The sequence below is a fragment of the Lactuca sativa genome, chromosome 6 (assembly GCF_002870075.4).
Source record: "Lactuca sativa cultivar Salinas chromosome 6, Lsat_Salinas_v11, whole genome shotgun sequence".
Lineage (NCBI taxonomy): Eukaryota > Viridiplantae > Streptophyta > Magnoliopsida > Asterales > Asteraceae > Lactuca > Lactuca sativa.
This window is the reverse complement of record NC_056628.2, coordinates 148,783,580-148,804,860: the sequence shown is the minus strand read 5'-3', so window position 1 is coordinate 148,804,860 and position 21,281 is coordinate 148,783,580. Positions and strand designations below refer to the sequence as shown.

The 21,281-nt window shown below is 39.2% G+C and overlaps 1 protein-coding gene across 2 annotated transcripts; it reads right to left on the bottom strand.

The window, feature by feature from the left end:
• Positions 1 to 1,430: 1,430 nt before the first annotated feature.
• Positions 1,431 to 4,216, bottom strand: LOC111898752 (bidirectional sugar transporter SWEET4). Of its 2 annotated transcripts, none has more exons than XM_023894621.3 (5): positions 3,989 to 4,216; positions 3,640 to 3,676; positions 2,216 to 2,642; positions 2,027 to 2,146; positions 1,431 to 1,847 (listed from the first exon to the last, which is right to left on the bottom strand). In XM_023894621.3, exons 1-5 carry the CDS (start codon positions 4,200 to 4,202, stop codon positions 1,713 to 1,715), a joined length of 933 nt encoding a protein of 310 aa, XP_023750389.2. In that variant the 5' UTR covers positions 4,203 to 4,216; the 3' UTR covers positions 1,431 to 1,712. The 2 variants fall into 2 exon arrangements, with proteins under 2 accessions (XP_023750389.2, XP_023750390.2); XM_023894622.3 differs by having other exon boundaries at positions 2,216 to 2,594.
• Between the last annotated feature and the right edge of the window lie 17,065 nt (positions 4,217 to 21,281).

The window sequence follows — 21,281 nt, the reverse complement described above, 5'->3', positions numbered from 1 at the left end:
TTCCGAATATGATATTTCGACTATATGATTGAGTTGCACGAAATCCAAATTACGAGTATAATCATTTAACAAACAAGGGACCGATAAAAGGCACCGAACTAGAGTTTTATAGAATTCATAATTTTCTAGATTACCAAATATCAATCGACATTAAATGATGATTTTATCATTTAAATAGGATGGTGATGATTTCAAAAATAATTATGGTGAATATATTCCAAAAATATGATTATAAGACCCCCATTATGGGCACATCTCCATTGACCTCCACCGTTTTGTCACACCACGAGATCAAACTTATTTTATACAAAAATGTTGACTCTATTGGTAATTTGTAAATTTCATTCCTTTTTAAAAGGGTGGACTCTAAACTAGAGGCCCAATATAGAGTATATAGAGACCAAAACATATTTTATGTCTTGGCTAGCGGGCTTTTCTAAACCCATTTTTATCAATTAAAAAAATAAAAGACCAAAACCTTTTTTAGTTAATTCCAATTTAATAAAGAATTTAATCAAAATGAGTAAAAATTTATAAAAACATCCCAAAATTCAGGAACTATACTCGGAGGTGCTCCAGAAAGAAACCGCGTGATGGAAATGGATAGCCGCCAAAGATGGTGAGGTAGAAGAGAGAAAATGGATTCTTACTTAAGCAGTAGTCTCTCAAGTAATCAATCTAGAAAAAGATGATAGGGTTATATTTTAAGTAATAAGTATTTAAATAAAAACATAAGGTATAAACTAATCTAATCTAATAAATAAATATTTTTTTGTCACATGTCACATTCTTATTTATTTTGTCACATGTAATTTTGTGGTTATTTTAAATTAATTTTTATTCTACATGTCATTTTATTGTTTTTTTCATTTTATTAAATTCTAGATAATATTTAAATATAATAATAATAAATGCATATCAACTTCATTAATGAACTTTCCTTCTAATTTCAAAATTACTAAATTAAATATTCATTAATTTTATTTATTTATTTATCTAAATTATTTGTTTAAATTTAAAAGAGAAAACAAAACACTTTAATTTTTATAATTCAATATTTTTTCACTTTTCTTATAAATCCAAACTTCTTAAATGTTTAGAATTTTGTATTTTTTTTTTAAATAAATCCATGTAATACATGAGTCTCACACCTAGTTAAATTAATACAGAACAGTTTGGTTTAAATGATTTCTCGGGAAACAAATCGGTTTGTTTTATCGGTCGGTTTGGTTTATAGAACCGAATCGAACAAAATATTTATAGTTTTCAAAAAATTACAAACCACACGGTTGTTTGTTGTTTTGATTTTAATTTGGGTTTTGCTCGTCCTTAATTGATTTGACTATTTTCTCAAAAACTCGATAAGGTAAATCAATCCTAGTGGCTAGTGTTCCCTTTATCATTGGATGACATTAAAAGAAAAACTTGAATGAAACAACCACGTTAAGAAGTAAATCAAACAGAAAAGAGAAATGGATAATATTTTCTCCTCATTAGAGCTTCATATTACACATCTAACAGCTCCAATGCACCACACGATTAAACACTCAAAAGAAGAAAAAGAAAAATCAGAAACAGCATTGCCCTTTCGTAGTTCTTTTATAATGGGCTTTTGCCTAATGGACCTAAGTGTAGAATACTATACCAATCAAAATATTCTAAGGATATTCATTATGGGCCTGGCCCACACTGTTCAGCTTCGTCGGACCCACCTATGTACCCGTTTCAGCCAGACCCATCTCTGCATTTGCTTTCCTCGCAGCCAATTGTCGCTGTGTTGACTTGTAAAAGGTAGCGTACAGTATTAACTGGGTTATACCCAATAGTGATCCAAGCCCATTTGGTATCTGTATAAAAATAACTTCATTAATATCATATTAATCATCAATGTTAGCGTATATTTTAAGCCACTTTAAAAAACAAGTTGTCACATATGTATTTAAATTAATGTAATTTGGAAGTAACCTTTCAAGCAAATTTCAAATTTAATAATTAATTATTGAAAAATAGAGAAATAGCGACTTACAACAATGTAGGGATCAAAGCGAATGAGTGCGTAGATAGTCCAACTTATGCCATTCAGCATCGAAAACAAAGACAAGAAAAATGGCATATATTCCACGCTTTTCGTTGTAATCACAAGTTTCTGAAAAAAAAATATTTTAATATTTTATAGAAATATAAGTTAATTGGAGGGAGTAAAGAAGAGGCATACCATAACAGACAATGGAGACGCATACATCATAATATTCCCAACAATGGCAATACTTCCGACAATATCTGACCGGACTTTGGTGGAATGGGCAACGGTCAGGACCAGGGCAGACAAGACGCCGAGAAACACCAGTTCGCCGGCAATGATCAGTAGCATTTTGATCCTCTGCTTGCGGTCACAGTATATCAGGAAGAGCAGCAGATACGCAGTCTCGATCAACAAACCTGTGCCGTTGATTGTGATGACCAAAAAGCTGTGAGGATGGACCACCGGAAGTCCGTACAACACCCACACCCCGCAGTTTATAAAGGTGGCGAGGTATGGCACCGGCGAGAATTGCTCCACCGTTCTTTTCTTCACAATTTGAATGAATGTTGGCCTGAGAATTTTGTTTGGCTTTTGGTCAAAATTAGAATTTGTTTGACTTCTGGTCAAAATTAATATCTGTACGTTATTACTTGTAGGATTTTTATAAGTAAGAGCAAAATTGTAAAACTAACTATATTTCTTCCCTTGCACTCAAAATTTATAAACAGGTAAGCTTTTGTTCTTTTCATTACATTTAATTTTGTCCTTTTCTTTCTAAACAAAAGTTGATAACAGAATGTGAGATTGTGAGTGATAATGTTTATGAGTTTTTGTTTTGTCTTTTAATTCTTGTTAAAAAGAGTTTAATACCCAAAAAGGAAAAAAATTAAAAAAAGTACTTTTAGTTGAAAAACTTTACAAACGAAACAAATAATGAAATTTGAGGTTTGACCAAGTGGACCTCTTTACTTTCAATATTTTATCACAAAAAAACTTTCTATATTCATGAAAAAGGCTATTTTTCATCGTTTCGTTATTTGAAATATATATAGTATTTTATTTTGTGATCTAAAAAATCATAAATTATTTTATGAATGTATTAAAAGCAGCTCAGAAGATAAAAGAATGTCTCACATAAATCACAAATATGTTATATATCAAATGTAATTAAAAATTTAATATAACTATTTCCAAGTGACCAAAATTATTTTTTTCGGAATTAAATGTTACTTCATGAGAAGTACTTGAGATTTAAGTTTTCATTAATGGCGGAAGAATCACAAAAAAAGATAGAGTGTACTCAGGACTAGGTAGTTGGCCTTCATATTTCACACCTATATGGCTACATTGACGCAAATGTCAGATTTACCCTTTCACTATTTAAAGCATTTAACATTTTTGCACAAAAAACACTTTTTCTAGAGGGTAAATCTGTCATTTGAGCAACATACTAAACTCGTGAAGCGGCGAAGGTACATCCACAGAGCATGGCGGTGAAAAAAATGCAAAACTTATCATGTTTCCATAAAAAACTAGAGCAAAAATGGAGATAAGAACAAGATCATGTGTGTGAGTGTGTGTGCGAGTGTGAGTGAATTATAGTAGAGAAAACTTACACAGGAGATAAGAACAAGATGAGTGCAATGACATTTCCTGAAAAGCAACAATTAAGATCAGATTTAGAATACGAACAAAAAACACAAATTAAGAACACCGAATGCACTTCAATAACGAAATGATTTCATCACTCGCTGAGTCTCTCGATCTCTAAAACAATTGCACAGAGGGATCGAATGCCATTGATGAATCACAATTGACATGATTTGAAATCGAAAGTTTAAAACAGCTAGTAACAAAGCTTCCGAGAATGAAATTGAGCACTTAAAAGGACATGCAGAATCATTTAATCAAATATATTCTTAGATCGATCGATCGAGAGATAGAATGTGTGTGTGTTTTACTCACCGATGATGCCGACAGCTGTGCGTGCTAATTCTGAAGAAACCATGGTGAAGAAGCAAATAAGTGGAGTGTGTGTGTTTGTTGCTGAAATGAGAGGAGGAAGATGGGGTGTTATATGGTGTTGCTTATGGAGATAGAGAGAGAAAGGGTGACGAGTGTGTGTGTAAATTATTAATGACAAATCGGTTGAGTTTGGATTTTTGCACTTTAATTTCATCCATTTAAAAAAAAAAAAAATTACTGGATAACACATTAAGTATAAATTTTATGTTGATGACTTCTATATTGTATTAAAAGAAGCAAATTGAGTGCAAAAAAAGAAAATGAGACATGTGTTAAATTTTGTTTTGGAATATGTTTATTTTATTTTCTATTTTTTATAAATTATGTTTAAAGATAGAGTTTATCTTTTTGTACAAAAATAAAAGTTTTGATCCGCTACAATAGTAATTGAGTTCACATTATGTAATTTCTTCTATTGAACTAAAAACATACAACACTAATTGAGTTCACATTATGTAATTTCTTCTATTGAACTAAAAACATAGAACTTAATCTCTTAGATATACCGATTCATTGTCGCATTTGGGTTTCCATGGGAGACGGATGGACGGAGGTTCGGCACCGGAAAAAACCAGGGATTCATCGGAACGACTCTGACATAACAAGCTACTTCGTTTCCAACATTCCCAACGGTGCGAAAAAAGAAGAGTTCAGGAGAATATTCAAGTCATTTGGGACGCTGTCAGACATCTATTTTGGAGGAAGAAAAGGAAAAAATGGGAAGAATTTTGGATTCATTCGATTTGAGAATGTTACAGACAAGAAGTTACTAGAATCAAAACTGAATGGTATAACTTGTAGGAACTATAAACTGGAGATAAATATAGCGAGACACGAAAGGACTGAGAAACTGCAGCCACCAAGTGGGGTGAGTAAATGGAGTCGTACTCATGTGCCGATCTCAGTCAAAGTTAGAGGAGGATTCACGGGTGAAAAATCATATGCATAAGCTCTCAGTGGTGGTGACAAAGTCAGAATCCTCCCAAAGAACCTACCACCCATCCTTAATGAAATGATGGTGCGTTGGTTGAAGGGGTCTACTCTCATTGGTGAGGTAAAATCATTAGACCATCTCGGACATCTGTCGGCATTGCTCTCTATTCATTGTGACATGGATGTGAAGGTCAAATACGCTGGAGGTATGAAGGCCATTCTTGAGTTTGGATCGTCGGTAAATGCTAAAGATTTCCTGTCGAATGAAAAAAAAACTGGAAAGATATATTCAAATCTATCAAGCCTGGTGGAGAAAATGATTATAAATTTGATCGTGTCGCAAATGTAAGACTTGTTGGATTGCCTATAAGGTTATGGAGTGAACCAAATTTCTCTGCCATTGTGGAGAAGTTCGGGAAAATAATTATTCCGTTTGATCATACTGGGGATAGAATGGACCTCTCAGTAGTAAAAATCGGCATCCCGACGGAAGAAAAGAAAAAGATTAATGAAGTTATTAAGATGGAAGTTGGTGAAGAAACGTTTGACATTGGTGTGATGTTGCTGAATCCGGCAAAGACGATGGTGTGCAGGGTTCCAACGAAGATGAAGATGGTATTTCAGATACATGGATGGATGATATTGAAGATGGTGAAATAGTTGGAGATGCGAATATGAAAAGCAATGGAATCAGATGTTGTGGGATCGCCGGTGATGAAGTCTCCTTTGATGGCCCGGACGTAGCTGCAGTCCCACACCAAGCACTTACGGCGGTCTTGGAATCTAAAAAGGCGTTTACTCATTCCAATGAAGCGAAAACGATTCCGATTCCCACTGATATTGGCCCTATTGATGATAATGAAGCACGTGGAGATAAGCCTAAGGAACTCGATCGAGGCACAGTTGGCCTAGCCATACAGGATGCTTGTAAAATGGATAGTCTGCTATTGGGCTCCCTAAGGCCCATTACGCCCACCTCTTTTCCTTCTATGTTAGCCCAGTCTGGCTGTTTTGGACCTTTTCCATACAACAAGCAGACCCCTTCCCCCTCTTATCAAACATCGCATCTGCAAGGTATCAATATTGGTCGTTCGTCAAAGAAAAGGCGATTCTCTCAGGTTCTCTCCCCGTCAAGAGACTTATTACAGTACCCTGTCCAAGCTTTATTTCGTGATGGAGATGGAAACGCATCAACGCCTGACTCGCATCAGAATGAGATGGTACCAAGCTCTTCCCTCAATCTACCTCTAGATGCTAATAAATCTATTCAAATCAACGAAATCGAAGCAACAACTGAAATTGGGGCTATGCTTGGATTTGAGATCGATGCCAACAACGAATTGTTGGCGGGAATCCTATGAGTATCAGGTGAGACAACAACTTCCAAATGAATTTTCTTTCCATCAGCATCAGGGGAATAGGAGAGAAATACAAGGTGGATTGGATTCGAAAATTGAAATCAAAGTATAGAATATCCTTCTTAGCAATACAAGAGACACAGTTACTTGAGGCAGAAAACATCAATGCTCAAGCTTGTTGGGGTACATAAAACTTTGGAGATAGCCGTGTAAATTCATCAGGTAGGTATGGGGGCTTGTTGAACTTGTGGGATAGGGACCTGTTTAATTCGCTTGAGGTTATTTCATCTAGACATTACTTAATTAACATTGGCACTTGGAGGGGTATTAATGAGCATGTGATTTCTGCTAATATTTATGGGCCTCAATCCATTCTTGAGAAAGAAGCATTATGGAAAGAATTAATTGGCTTAAAAAACTCTAAAACAGGAATTTGGATTATGATGGGTGACTTTAATGTGGTAAGAAGAATTAAGGAGAGGCTTAATTCAATTTTCTGCCCAAGAGCTGCTAAGGAGTTCAATAATTTCATACACGAATCATGCCTCATTGATCTGAAAATGGGGGGCCATCGTTTCACATGTTTTTGTAACTCAGATCTTAAACTTAGTAAGTTAGATCGATTCCTGGTCTGCCCAAGATTTTTAAACCTTATTCCTAATGTCTCGGTTACTGCTCTCCCAAGAGAAATCTCGGATCACTGTCCCATTCTGTTGTCCTCGACTCGTAGAGACTTTGGTCCTTCCCCATTTAGATTCTTTAACTCCTGGCTGCTAAGGGATGATTTCGAAAAGGCATTCATATCCAGTTGGAATAATTTCATTGGATTTAGTACCCCTGACTTGTATCTAGCTGCTAAACTCAAACACATCAAGAAAGGATTGAAAGAATGGAGAGCATCAGCCCATCCTAAAGAGGAATTTGAATTGTCTCGACTCAAGAAGCTGATGGACCAACTGGATATGGAAGCTGAGACAAGACAATTAACGGAGGATGAGATCAAGGTTCGAAGTTCGGGGTATAAATCAATAGTGGAGCTGGAAAAACTCAAGGCCCTTGATCTAAGACAAAAATCTAGGATCAAGTGGGCTATAGATGGGGACGAAAACACCAGGTTTTTTCACGCACATATAAACAAAAACAACCGTAAGAACTCGATAGATGGTCTGCTGATCAATGGGGAATGGTGTACAGATCCAGCATCTATAAAACAGGAGATATATTCATTTTTCTCTGAAAAACACAATGAAAATTTGTAGCACCTGGTTCCTGGTACGTAAATCTTATTTGAGTATTTTCCATTTTTAGCCTTGGACTCGGCGAGTCATAGGTCTGACTCGTTGAGTAGAGACGGGACCCGGGACATGTTTAAGTCGACGACTCGGCGAGTCACCGCTGTTTAATGAAACCCTAAGTTGCAGGGGTTTGCACCCTATTTAATCTCTCATTTCCGCCCCGAGCCAACCCCCATTCACCCTCAGAGCCCTATACCTCGTTCTAAGCCTTAATTCTTGTGGATTTGAAGCCTTTGGTGTTCTCTTGAAGCTTTGGAGCGAGAAGGAGAGGAGATCAAGAAGGAGAAGAGGAGGTCAAGCATCTTTGAGCTATCTCAGAGTGTTCACTAAGGTATGGCTCGTTTTCCCCCATGTTTTCATGCTTATGGCCCCATTAAAGTCCTTCTTGAACCATTTCCAAGCTTGTGTTTACTTGAGGACTCGTAATAAGCAGAGTAGCTCATAGATCTAAGTGGAATCGAGCTCCAGGAGCCTGGATCTACCACCTTTATGGACCCATGTTGCTTGTTCACCCTAGATCTACCCTTTTGAGGCATTTTGAGCCCTAAATCCCTCATTGGTGAGTATCTACATGTAAAGTTGGAAACTTTACGTGTTATTCATCCTCTAGGAACCCAGATCTGTGAATGGCATGGACTGGAATCGAGCAAAATCGCGTATATAGTGATTGCATGGCGACGACTCGGCGAGTCGTTCATCTGACTCGGCGAGTCTGCTCGCGAGTCTCCGAGTTGTCCCCTTTTCGTTGTGTCGAGTGTGAGTAGTGAGTCACGGGGTGTGACTCAGTGAGTTGGAAGCCGAACTCATCCATGAAGGACCTCGGCGAGTCATTGCCCTGACTCGGCGAGTTCAAGGCAATCTCCTTAGATCAAGAACAGACTCGGCGAGTTGTTCATACAACTCGGCGAGTCGCAGCATAAGTGTCCATCGGATGAAGATGAACTCGACGAGTTGTTCATACAACTCGGCGAGTCTCAGCATAAGTGTTCAACGGATGAAGATGAACTTGGCGAGTTGTTCATACAACTCGGCGAGTAGGATGAAGGACTTGAACCTTAGTTTAAAAGTAGAACTCGTCGAGTCAACGCCTAACTCGACGAGTAGGGACGTGATCCAGGAAAATCGATTGGATAGGGACTCGGCGAGTTGGAGAGCCAACTCGGCGAGTCGGGTCAAGTGAAAGTCGACTCTGACTTTGACTTATGACATGATTAGGGGTAAAATGGTCATTTTACCCAAAGGACAGTTAGCAGTGATTGATTGAGTATGTTGTGAGAATTACAGCCGGAGGATTTCCGGAGCAGTAGTAGGCAGTCAGTTCCCGACCAGATCAGCAACTACTTCGAGGTGAGTTACCTTCCAGTAGCGGTGGGTCTACGGCCACAATGTCGGCCCACCAGTAGGAGTTGTATGTGGATGATTGTCTCCGTGATATTCATCTAGGGTTACTACTACCTATGCTATGTTTATGTGCTAGTATGATATGATGCTATGTGTTAGTGGCAGTAGGGGAGATAGTCCCCAAGATAACCGGTCGATAGGGCCGAAGGGGTAGTTATACCCAGTCATGCTAGATAGATTATGATATTGTGGTACATGTTATGTGGTAGTAGTAGAGGGGATAAGTAGTCTCCAGTACCCGGTCGAGAGGACCGAAGGGGAGGCCACCACCTAGATATGCTAGGCAGTATCCGGTCGAGAGGACCGAAGGGGGAGGCCAACACCCAGGTATGCTAGGCAATATCCGGTCGAGAGGACCGAAGGGGTAGGTCGGGCACCCAAATATGCCTGACAATATATGTATGTTACGTGATTATTATGGTATGTGGTACAGTGGGGGAACTCACTAAGCTTTGTGCTTACGTTTTTCAGTTGTTGTTTCAGGTACCTCTTCAACCAAGGGGAAGGAGCAGGCGCGGTAGCGGCTCATCACACATACTCTTGTTTCCGTAGTTATGAGTTTATTCTGGGATTGACACTCTGATATTCTGGTTGTTTAAATGTTGTGGATTTCAATTTGGTTTTCGATGTGAAATGGTTTAATTAAACAATGTTTTAATTATTAATGTTTTCTAAGTAATGTTTTATAACAAAATTTTTTGGACGTGAAAATTGGGTCGTTACAAGTTGGTATCAGAGCCCTAGTTTGAGGGATTCGGACACACCTTCGGGGGGGGGGGGGGGGGAGGGGGTGTCTGAACTCAAATCGAGGAGTCAAAAGATTTTGAAAAAGAAAACGTTTTCTAAAAGGTCAAGTAAAGTATTTTAAGAAGAAACGAAGTGTGTGATGTGCGCAACCGACCGAGCTCAAGTAAGTATTCCCCAAAGTACCCATACAAGCTTATGTTGTGTTTATCAGTTTCAGTAGAACAACATGCTAGAATAGGACTAAGGATCTAGTAGTGATGCCTTATGTGCCTGCTTTATGTGCTTCAGTGTATGAAAATTGCATGCTAGAATCGAGTAGACAATAGTAGGATATCCTGTTAGGTTATGCCTGATAGTATGAGTTTAGCTCTGTATGCTAGATCAGTTTTTCTCTATGAGAGCGGATTTGCTTGAGATTGTTCTCTTAGTTCGAATGCTGCTCGCTTTGTGCTTTGTGGGACTCTGAGTGGTGGGAGTTAGCCATTAGGTGAATACGTCACGTCACATGTGATCAGGGTTGAATAATCTTAGAGTGCTGGATCTGGCCCTATTGCGCAGCTCTCGTTTGAGTCTAACCGTTGTAGGGATGAACCTGTTACTCGAAGGATTATCCGAGCCTCACCACATGTGATGGTATTCAGGTAATGGTTAATTGGCACTACTAAGAGGCCTTCAGCAGCTGAGGACCTGGAAGGGTGGAGCCTGAGATTTCCCTAGGGCAAGCCTAGGATGAGTATAGCAGTGATCAGCCGTAGTGGAAGGGATCTGGTGGAGTCGAGGCAGTCCTTGAAGAAGGTACGGATAGATGTGGAAGGTAGTATGGGCCCGTACTACTAAAAGCAGAGGATCCGTACCCGAACCAAGGAAGGCCAAGATGAGACCAGGGAACTTGTGGTAGATGTGATCCCTCAAGAAGTATTAGTATCACTAACAGTTATTATTCCTGTATTGCAGAATGGTGGTACTACGTTTGAGGCCGATAGATGGCAGTTCAGGAGAGGGTTCAGGTTCAGGATCAGGTTCCGAGCCAGTCGATGAGGGACTACGCGAGTTCATCGCGTCAGAGATTACCAGAGGCATCCTTGAGTCGACCCCCATCATCTTTGGGTCGATCAAGGAAGGGATCATCGAGTTGATGGAGGATCACCTTAGGGCGTTCAGGAGCGACATTGCATCTGGCCAGTCGGGACCTTGCACGCTGTCCTATAAGGACTTCAGGGGCAGTGGTGCGCCAGATCTCCACGGGGTGAAAGACCCCATTGCTGCCAGGCGATGGATTGCAGATATCGAGTCTGCACAGTTGACTAGCTTCTGCCCCGAGGGGTCGAAGGTGAGGTATGCAGCAGGGTGTTTACGGGACCGAGCTCGAGATTGGTGGGAGTTAGTGGTTGACTCGTTGGGAACCTCAGCTATCGAGGCTATGACCTGGTCGGACTTTGTGACCAGGTTCAGGGCGGAGTTTGCGCCGACTGTCGAGCTTCAACAGCTGGCCAGGGAGTTTTTGGACATGAGACAGACGACGAAGACTGTGGCGGAGATCACCACCAAGTTCCGGGAGAGGGCATTGCTGGTGCCCCAGTATGCGGGCGATGAGGACATGAGGAGGACCCGCTATCACGATATGCTCCGGGATGATATCCAGGAGCACGTTAGTTTTTCAGCTTGCCCCACCTTGGACTCCATGATTGCCAGGGCGAGGGAGAGGGAGATAGATTTGGAGCACATCCGGAAACGGAAGGAAGAAGAGGGTCAGTCAGGAGGGGCTTCGGGGAAGAAGCCCAAGGGATCAGATGTGGGGCCGAAAGGCCAGCAGGGATGGGGACGCTGCAGGAAATGCGGCAAGACGCACGAGGGGGCGTGCAAGTTGGGATCATCAGGCTGCTACAAGTGCGGCAAGTCTGGGCACTATAGCAGGGATTGCACTACTCCGACAGCAGTTATTCAGACGACTGAGTTGTTGTGTTTCCACAGCAACCAGAGGGGCCTCAAGAAGGCCAATTGCCCCCAGTTGATAGTCCCAACGCCAGTAAAGGCGCCAGCTCCAGCGACCCTGCGGATCACGGATGGCCGGCAGGGCAAGGCAGAGGCTCCAGTGGTGAGGAGCCGGGCATTTCAGTTGACTACCGAGGAGGCACGCGCCGCACCTGATGTGGTGACGGGTATGATTATTTCCCTCTATTTTATTTTTATGATGCTATGTTATTGATATATGCTCTGTGTGTATATGTATGCATTAGGATCGTTCCATGTGAACGACATCCCAGTTCAGGTGTTGTTCGATTCGGGTGCATCCCGATCATTTGTTTCCCTTGCGCTTAGCAAGAAGTTTCTTGAGTCTTCGGGCGAGTTAGATTGCCCTTTGGAGGTAGAGATTGCTGATGATCGATCGGTGCGAGAATCGATGGTGTTCCGGGATTGCGTATTGCGTTTGTTTGAGGAGCCCTATTTGGTAGACTTGGTTCCCATTCCGTTGCGTGGGAACAAGTTGATTATAGCCATGGATTGGTTAAGCCCCAATGGGGCGGTGATAGATTGCGCGCAACAGCTAGTGCGAGTCAGGACCCCAGGTGGGGGAGAGTTAGTGATTCATGGCGAGAGGCCACAGTGTGGACCTACAGTCTGTTCGGCAGCGAGGGCTAGATGATACCTTCAGCAGGGATGCGCAGTGATGGGTTTTAGGCATAAGAACAATCCTATGTGCTCATACAAACCCTAATGCTTGGATCTAGGTTTCTCTATTGTACATGCTTTGAATCCAAGACTAATAAACTTAGATCTAACATATTATAAACTGAATTAGGGTTTAGAGAATTACCTTTGATTGTTATATAGCAATAACAATCAATTCCTTGCTTGGATTGGCCTTAGAAAGCTTAGTGCCTCAAGTGCTGCACCTCTAATGGAGTCACAAACACCTTATGCAACTTGGATGAAAAGGAGAAGAAATGAGGCTGCAAAAAATGACTAGAAACCCTAGAGAATCAGTTGTCCACGTTTTTGGGGCCTATGGGGTCCTTTATATACTTGTGTGGGCTGCTAGGGTTTCATTCAAAACCCTAATGGACAGCTTAAACTCTAAGCAGCCCATGGAACCTTCTGGATAAAGACCATGGACGAAAATATGATGGGCTTCCATCATAATTCCGTTCACCTCTTATTCCTTTAGCATTCCTTAGCCCAATAACTCAATTATCCAATAATTGCAGTCCAGTCCCCTAAATTTAATTAATCTCTTTTAGCCACAAAATTAATTATCAATTAATTCTTGACTAATATTAATTAAACAATATGATTTCTCCTTTAATATATTATTCTCATACTATATTAATAAATCATACTTAAACCTCTCTCTCCTTAATTCATCCTACATATTGCTATGGTGAAGGCAACCCAAAAGGACCATGCTCATAATCGGGTCAAGTACATACCAAAATAGTTATGGACTTAGACACTAATCCAACAGTCTCCCACTTGGATAAGTCTAATAACTATTTTCCGTATGACTTCAGAACCTGATCAGTAATCGTAGCTTTCAAAAGCCGCTGTCAACTCTGATCTTATCAGATAGCGTGTCCTTTAGATAAGGGATTATATACTCCTCCATTCTCAAGATATCGTATAGACAAAAGACATGAATTTCAATCATTCTCTCTATATTGTTTCCCGACTTCCGATTTATGACGACTGATAACAGACTACAATTGAACACATCAACTTAGTCCCGGCTTGGCCAAGCGCTTAGGTGTCATCACTAAATCATCGAGAGGCCCACAGATATCGCTTTTATCCCACTTTGAGTAAAAGGAATGGATAAACTTTGACTCATATGCTTGCTTGCATTTACTGATCGAATCATACACAACAATAAGTTTTATAACACCAAGTTACTGGTACGTTTACTTATTATCAATGTGCAACCGACCAACAAATAACAACTCACATGTCTCGATTTCAAGAATATACAATATTATCGTCTCACTAATCACTCGTGATAAATCTATGAAGTGATCCAAGTGAGCGTGGGTTTAATCCAATACTCTAATCTTATCAAAGCACTCATGAACTCTGCAGCAAACTTGTGCTATGTCTAAACACTTCAGACAATCTACAGACAGATTCATGACAGTCTTTATTCATACCTACTCCCAACGTATGACTGACTGTGGATGTTTGAATAACCTAGTTATTCTGGAAGTCAAAACATGCAAACTGAAACATAATAATAATACTTAATCCTATATGGCCTCAAACTTGTGAGAGTAAATAAAACACTTCTATTTAACCACTATATTGATTACTTATTATTATCGTTTACTGTTTCAGAAAATCAACTTATTACTCAAATTACAACAATAGCTGTCCCATGCATAAAGCATGCATACTATGTTTCCTATGGCCCTTACTTTGTGAAATAGATCAATTGAAAAACCTTTTCAATGATGCTCATTTCACAATTCCCAATCCTTTTCATTAGTGTAAGAACACAAGGTTCTTTGCTACTATTAGAATATGCTAGATTCTAACATCTTATGCAATGATCCTTTCATAAAGTCATAACACAAAAGTCACCAAGACTTGGCTAATGAAATTACAAAGTACTCTCTCAGAAATTGTTGCAAGACAATTCCATAGACGCGAAGTCTCACATTCAAAGTACATTCCTTTGAACATCCTTCTTGCATAAAAGTTTCTAATCTAGACATAGACTCTCAACATCCAACTTCCAATATGGAAACATTTCCATATTTGCCAAATGACAACTCATTCTTAATAGAATCTTATCTATTCATAATAATGTCAATATGGTCCATCCAATACCATACTTCCAACTACTCACAAGCTACCAATCCTCAGCGAACTTTGGATCGTCCTTTGATAGTTGTTTAATTATTTTAGTCAAAACTGATTCTAATCCTTTTTCCCACTTAATGCGCTAGACATTTGGAAAATTTTAGAATGGTCAAATATTATAACATTTGCAATCGATCCTATACCCGAAGCGTATGGGACACGATGCATAATGTCTTACATAAAGATATGATACTTTACCAATCTTTTGCCATAATATTTCATGTTCTCACAATTTGAACTATGAAGAGGGATGCCGTAATCATAATCGAAATTTGAGAACACACAATGTATCCTTTGACTGAAAATATTAAAATTGCTCAATCTAAGCTTTAGATATTGAAACGAAGTATAATATTCTCTCCCTTAATTATATTAAAACAACTTTTCAACCCATGCAACTTTGCAAATTGAATCTTTGTTTTTCTATAATCAATATTGCTAACTTGCAATACTCTCCATAATAATCATACAAGCATAACACTTATGTTCCCACTATCATGATGATTATTATCATATAAGCATAACACTTATGCTCCCACTAGCTTTGACATGTATTCAGAAAACAAATGAACTTTCAGAAAACAATGCCTATTGAATTTCTGAAATTCATATTTCCAATACCAGATGCTTCGATAAGCCTTTATCTAGGCTTCTTAACCTTATACACCTTTGTCTTAGATAGCTCATATGTGTGTTTAAACAATTCAGAACTTATGTTACTAAGTTCCAAATGTTGAAACTAATTGCAAAATCTCATAATTCGAACTATGGAAAGGGATGCCATAACCATAATCGAATTTTGAGAATACAATTTTCACAATCGCTATCTTCTTAAAATCTCTTTTAGTGAAAGCATTTCCTCACAGTCATTTTCATGAAGGAGGGAATCTTATGACACTTAGATTTTATGGTGTATGAGTTCCTATCCATGTGAATTTTCCAAAACCAAGGTTTGCGACAAATCCAAACTCATATGGACTGAACTTTCTTAATCTTGATTTCTTGCCTTATGGTAACACGAGTGCCCACCATGTCTTCCAAGTAGTTTAGTAACTTGTCATTACATATCAATGTACTTTCCATTGACTAAGGCTCTAGTATGTATTCAAATGAGAACTCATAGAACTCACATACGCAATTAACTCAATTGGAATGGCGCAAAAACAAAATAATGTCAGCACGATAGGTTGCAAACCTCAAGTCGTGTGCTAGTGATGATCGATAAGGTATATTCTTGATTTGTTCTTGAAACCTTTCAAGACCATTAAGATTCCCAATGACTCCTTGACATATAAGATTCTCTTGTCAAGAAACATTTCTTGACAAAGCAAATATTCAAGAGTTAGTGTAGTTCTTATCAAGACAAAACACTTCACAAATTGGTCCTAGTTGGTCTTTGTCTTATCCAAGACATCACAACTTACCAATTTCTAATGTGCAAGAATAAGAAAAATTTTCCAAATTCCACATTTGATGAGTGTTATAAACCTACTTAAGACTTGTCACTCAATGTCACAATCTTGGAGTATGACTCTAAGACTTGATATTGGAACGAAGTATGATTGAATCTTTTATTTAACCATTTTTACAATTCTCGATTCCTCTTCTTAGACATGCAAATGCACTAAGACTCACTTAGAGGATCTATTGAGACATGGTTCTTAATCTTTAAGACTTATCATAAAACACAATAAAAGGTACTCTCCCTTCTTCTTAGAAAAGAGAAACTTTTATCTTTCTACCTACATGATTCTTCTTTATTCGTTCTACTATTCATTGAAACCCTTTCAATCAACTCAGAATTACACTTAATCTTATAAGTATAATCATATTTACTAAACTTTAGTAAATCATGACGAATATCTTTGCCACTCTTGTGGTGGACTTGATCAATGCACAACCTTGTGTACTTGATCTCCTTGTCCTTCAATTGACACTTTGCCAAAGAATTAGTCTAAGTTTCCCAAATGTGAAAGTTTTTCATTCATCATACAATACACATTGCATGATTCCAAGTTTCTGTCCAATTGAAACTTGGGCGATGATAAACTCTCCCTATTTGGTAAACATTTGATATTTCCACAAATAACATAATTAAGAATCAAATCCATTGTTGCTAATAATAGAAACATTCAAACATCAATTTTTTCATACATGCCATCGCAAGGATAAATAAATAAGATAAAATCAAAATTCATTTTATTGCGGAAAAAATTTGTCCTTACAATGCAATTCAATTGAAAAACTATGTTATTACATATTTCTTAACAATCTATTCTAACTCCAAGTAGTAGCTCAAGAATCCATTCTTCAAGTAATGCGATCGAAATCCATTTCTTCATGATTAGATTCAGCTCACTTCTTCCCTCAAGCTTCCTCTCTTTTCTTCGATCCTACAAAACATCAAAATGTAATCTTATCACATCATGTATTAAGAATCTAGAATAGGAACTCAAAAGAGTTAGATAATGGATTTTACCTGAAGCAGAGCCATACGTCTTGACTCTCCCATCTCTTAGATCTCTCAGGTAGTTAGGGCAGCTTCGTCTCCAATGCCCCTTCTCTTGGCAATAAAAGCAAATGGACTCCTTTGGCACAACACATCGGACAATCACAGACTTAGTTCTTTTTGCACTTCCAATGTTGCCAGTGTCCATTGAAGTTTGGGAGTTTGATTCACCAGACAAGTTTGCTTGACCAGCACGTCAAATCATTGCTGATTCAGCAGCTGTAAGCAAATAGGTGAGATTAATGAGGGTTACGTCGTGATCCATCATATAGTACTCTCTAACGAACTCACTATATGATTCAGGAAGTGATTGAAGAACCCAGTCAGCAGCCAACTCGCTTGAAATCTCGACACCCAACATGCTTAACCTATCAATGTGTGACTTCATCTCTAAGATGTGTGCACACACATGTTTCCCATCTTCGTGTTTACTTGCCAAAAGGGCTTGAGTGAGCTTGAACTTGTGGGTTAGGGAGAATGATTGGAGGAGGTGGAGGAAGTGAAGCATGACTCTCATTTCCTTGATCGTATCTCGGAATGTCATCTTCATTTGGAAAGCTTGTTCCAAAGGATTTGGGAGGACCATTGTAAGATTCAGACATCTACAAAACGGGAGAAAATTCAAGTTATGTTGATTAGAATTCTTGATGTAACACCCAAATGAAACATCAAGCTAGGATCCAACACAATATTCTACAACCTAGAAAAGGGATGCCGTAATCTAGTTGCCAAATATTTGAAGGTAGGTAAATGACGATTTACCAATTTCCACCATGAAAAACGAAAAGGAAGATTAAGTTTTAAATGAATTGAAACTCCTAGATCTTTTGAGATTCATTGAACTTTTCAATAGCATGTTTAATCTCGATTATGCCCTACTATTTGTGACTGGGATGCCAAGGATCACAAACAAGGTGTGAATAACCATACAAATCACGTGGTGCACCCAATGCTACAATCACCTAATCAATGTGTCGGTTAGCCACACACGCTCCATTGATCTACGACAAACATCGAGTCACCCTTCGTTACCAATGTCATCCCCAAATTAGTGTGCCGATTAACCACACACGCTCCACTAATGTTTGACAAGGGTACGAAGTGTAATTCTATGGATTAGCATACAATTTCACATTTTTTCTAAAGTAACTATGATTTGGGAATTTGAAAAAGCATTTAGTTACTTTGTACTTCATTATACTTATAATGGAAGGTTTTTGTCCTATCCTACCCGTTCGGCTAACGACCCTCCACTAGTCAAGAGTGCGGTGCGTAAGAGTGGATACCCATTCAATCGCCATTTTATAGGCAATTTCCTTAAACACCCCTTATAGACCAGCTTCGTGAATGAGGCCTACTAACGGTAAGATTGACTGATTACTCATATATATAATATTAGACTTTTAACGTTATATATAATATAGGGTGTATTTTACACTTTTAAAATACTAGGTGGTTTAATTTAGTGAATTATACTTTTAATTTAATTAAATGTAAACCAAAACTTTATGGATTTATTAAATCTCTTTTAATTATACATGTTAATTAGTTAATAAAACCATAAGGGTGAGATTTGAACTTTTTTCAAATTACTAGGGTTTTAGAATTTAACATTTCAAAATTAAACTTTTAATCAACTTTTAAATCCCAAAACTTGAGGGCAAGTTTTGAGACTTTTCAAAACATAAGGGATCAAATAAAAAATAACATAAATTAAACAATTAATTTCATAATTATCTATATTTGACCTAATCTTATTTTAGTCATTAGATAATTACCAAATAACTTTAAATAATCCATATTTATCACACAAACAACCAATATTTAAAAGATTTGAAATTATCTATTGTTTTGGCATGGATAAACACTTAATTAAGATAAAATTCAGATTTTAACTTCATAAAACAAATTAAGCATCAAGTCCAAGTCAAAACAGCAGCCAAAACCCAAAAATCCCTCTGTCTGACCCCTGGACTCGCCGAGTCACGGACTGGACTCACCGAGTCAGACAGACTCGCCGAGTTCATCCACTGACTCGCCGAGTCAGGTCAGGCAGAGGCCAAAAATTCGTTTTTCAGTAAATAAAATAGATAAGCATCAAATACAACTGAAACCAATCAAGGCTCTGATACCACTGATGGGTTTTAGGCATAAGAACAATCCTATGTGCTCATACAAACCCTAATGCTTGGATCTAGGTTTCTCTATTGTACATGCTTTGAATCCAAGACTAATAAACTTAGATCTAACATATTATAAACTGAATTAGGGTTTAGAGAATTACCTTTGATTGTTATATAGCAATAACAATCAATTCCTTGCTTGGATTGGCCTTAGATAGCTTAGTGCCTCAAGTGCTACACCTCTAATGGAGTCACAAACACCTTATGCAACTTGGATGAAAAGGAGAAGAAAGGAGGCTGCCAAAAACGACTAGAAACCCTAGAGAATCAGTTGTCCACGTTTTTGGGGCCTATGGGGTCCTTTATATACTTGTGTGGGCTACTAGGGTTTCAGTCAAAACCCTAATGGACAACTTAAACTCTAAGCAGCCCATGGAACCTTCTGGATAAAGACCATGGACGAAAATATGATGGGCTTCCATCATAATTTCGTTCACCCCTTATTCCTTTAGCATTCCTTAGCCCAATAACTCAATTATCCAATAATTGCAGTCCAGTCCTCTAAATTTAATTAATCTCTTTTAGCCACAAAATTAATTATCAATTAATTCTTGACTAATATTAATTAAACAATATGATTTCTCTTTTAATATATTATTCTCATAATATATTAATAAATCATACGTAAACCTCTATCTCCTTAATTCATCCTACATATTGCTATGGTGAAGGCAACCTAAAAGGACCATGCTCATAATCGGGTCAAGTACATACCAAAATAGTTATGGACTTAGACACTAATCCAACACGCAGGATATGTCGCGTACGTGATGGATACCCAGGAGGCGGGTAAGGCGACGGTGAGCGAGGTTCCGGTGGTGCGAGATTTCGCAGATGTTTTTCCAGAGGAGCTTCCTGGGATACCTCCGGAGCGACAGGTTGAGTTTAGGATTGAACTCGTTTCTGGTGCAGCTCCGATAGCCAAGGCACCGTATCGGTTGGCTCCTCCTGAGATGCAGGAGTTGTCTACACAGCTGCAGGAGCTGTTAGACAAGGGATTCATTCGACCGAGTAGTTCACCCTGGGGAGCCCCGATTTTGTTCGTGAAGAAGAAGGACGGGTCACATCGGATGTGTATAGATTACCGGGAGCTGAACAAGGTAACGGTGAAGAACCGTTACCCACTCCCGAGGATTGATGACCTCTTTGACCAGCTTCAGGGAGCATCTTGGTTCTCCAAGATTGATTTGCGTTCGGGTTATCATCAGACGAGGGTCAGGGAGGAGGATACGCAGAAGACCACGTTTCGGACGCGCTATGGCCATTATGAGTTCGTGGTGATGCCGTTTGGGCTCACCAATGCTCCTGCCGCGTTCATGGACCTCATGAACCGCGTATGTAGACCGATGCTGGATCGGTCTGTGATAGTCTTTATCGATGACATCTTGGTTTATTCCAAGACACAGGAAGAGCATGAGGAGCATCTGAGAGAGGTATTGGAGACCTTGAGGAGGGAGAGCTTGTATGCCAAGTTCTCAAAGTGTGAGTTTTGGTTGCGCGAGGTGCAATTTCTCGGACACCTTGTCAACCAGAACGGGATTCTGGTCGATCCGGCCAAGGTCGAGGCCGTGATGAGATGGGAGGTTCCGAAGTCTCCATCTGAGATTCGGAGTTTCCTAGGATTGGCAGGCTATTATCGGAGATTCATTCAGGACTTCTCCAAGATAGTCATACCCCTGACGCGGCTGACAAAGAAAGTCGTAGTCTTTCGGTGGGGACCCGAGCAGCAGGCGGTGTTTGAGATGTTGAGACGGAGATTGTGCGAGACGCCAATCTTAGCCCTACCAGAGGGCGTAGAGGATTTTGTGGTATACTGTGACGCGTCCATTTCAGGGCTGGGCGCGGTACTGATGCAGAGGGGGCATGTCATTGCCTACGCTTCGAGGCAGCTCAAGCCTCACGAGGCGAACTACCCGACGCATGATTTGGAGTTGGGGACGGTGGTTTTTGCCCTCA

Bases quoted from the DNA above. Each gene is read 5' to 3' on its own strand.
- LOC111898752 (XM_023894621.3), bottom strand. From the start codon at position 4,202: ATGAAATTAAAGTGCAAAAATCCAAACTCAACCGATTTGTCATTAATA. The intron at 3,677-3,988 runs GTGAGTAAAACA...GTTGCTTTTCAG, and splicing joins CACAGCTGTCGGCATCATCG to GAAATGTCATTGCACTCATC. The intron at 1,848-2,026 runs GTAAGTCGCTAT...ATTTTTATACAG, and splicing joins GCTTTGATCCCTACATTGTT to ATACCAAATGGGCTTGGATC.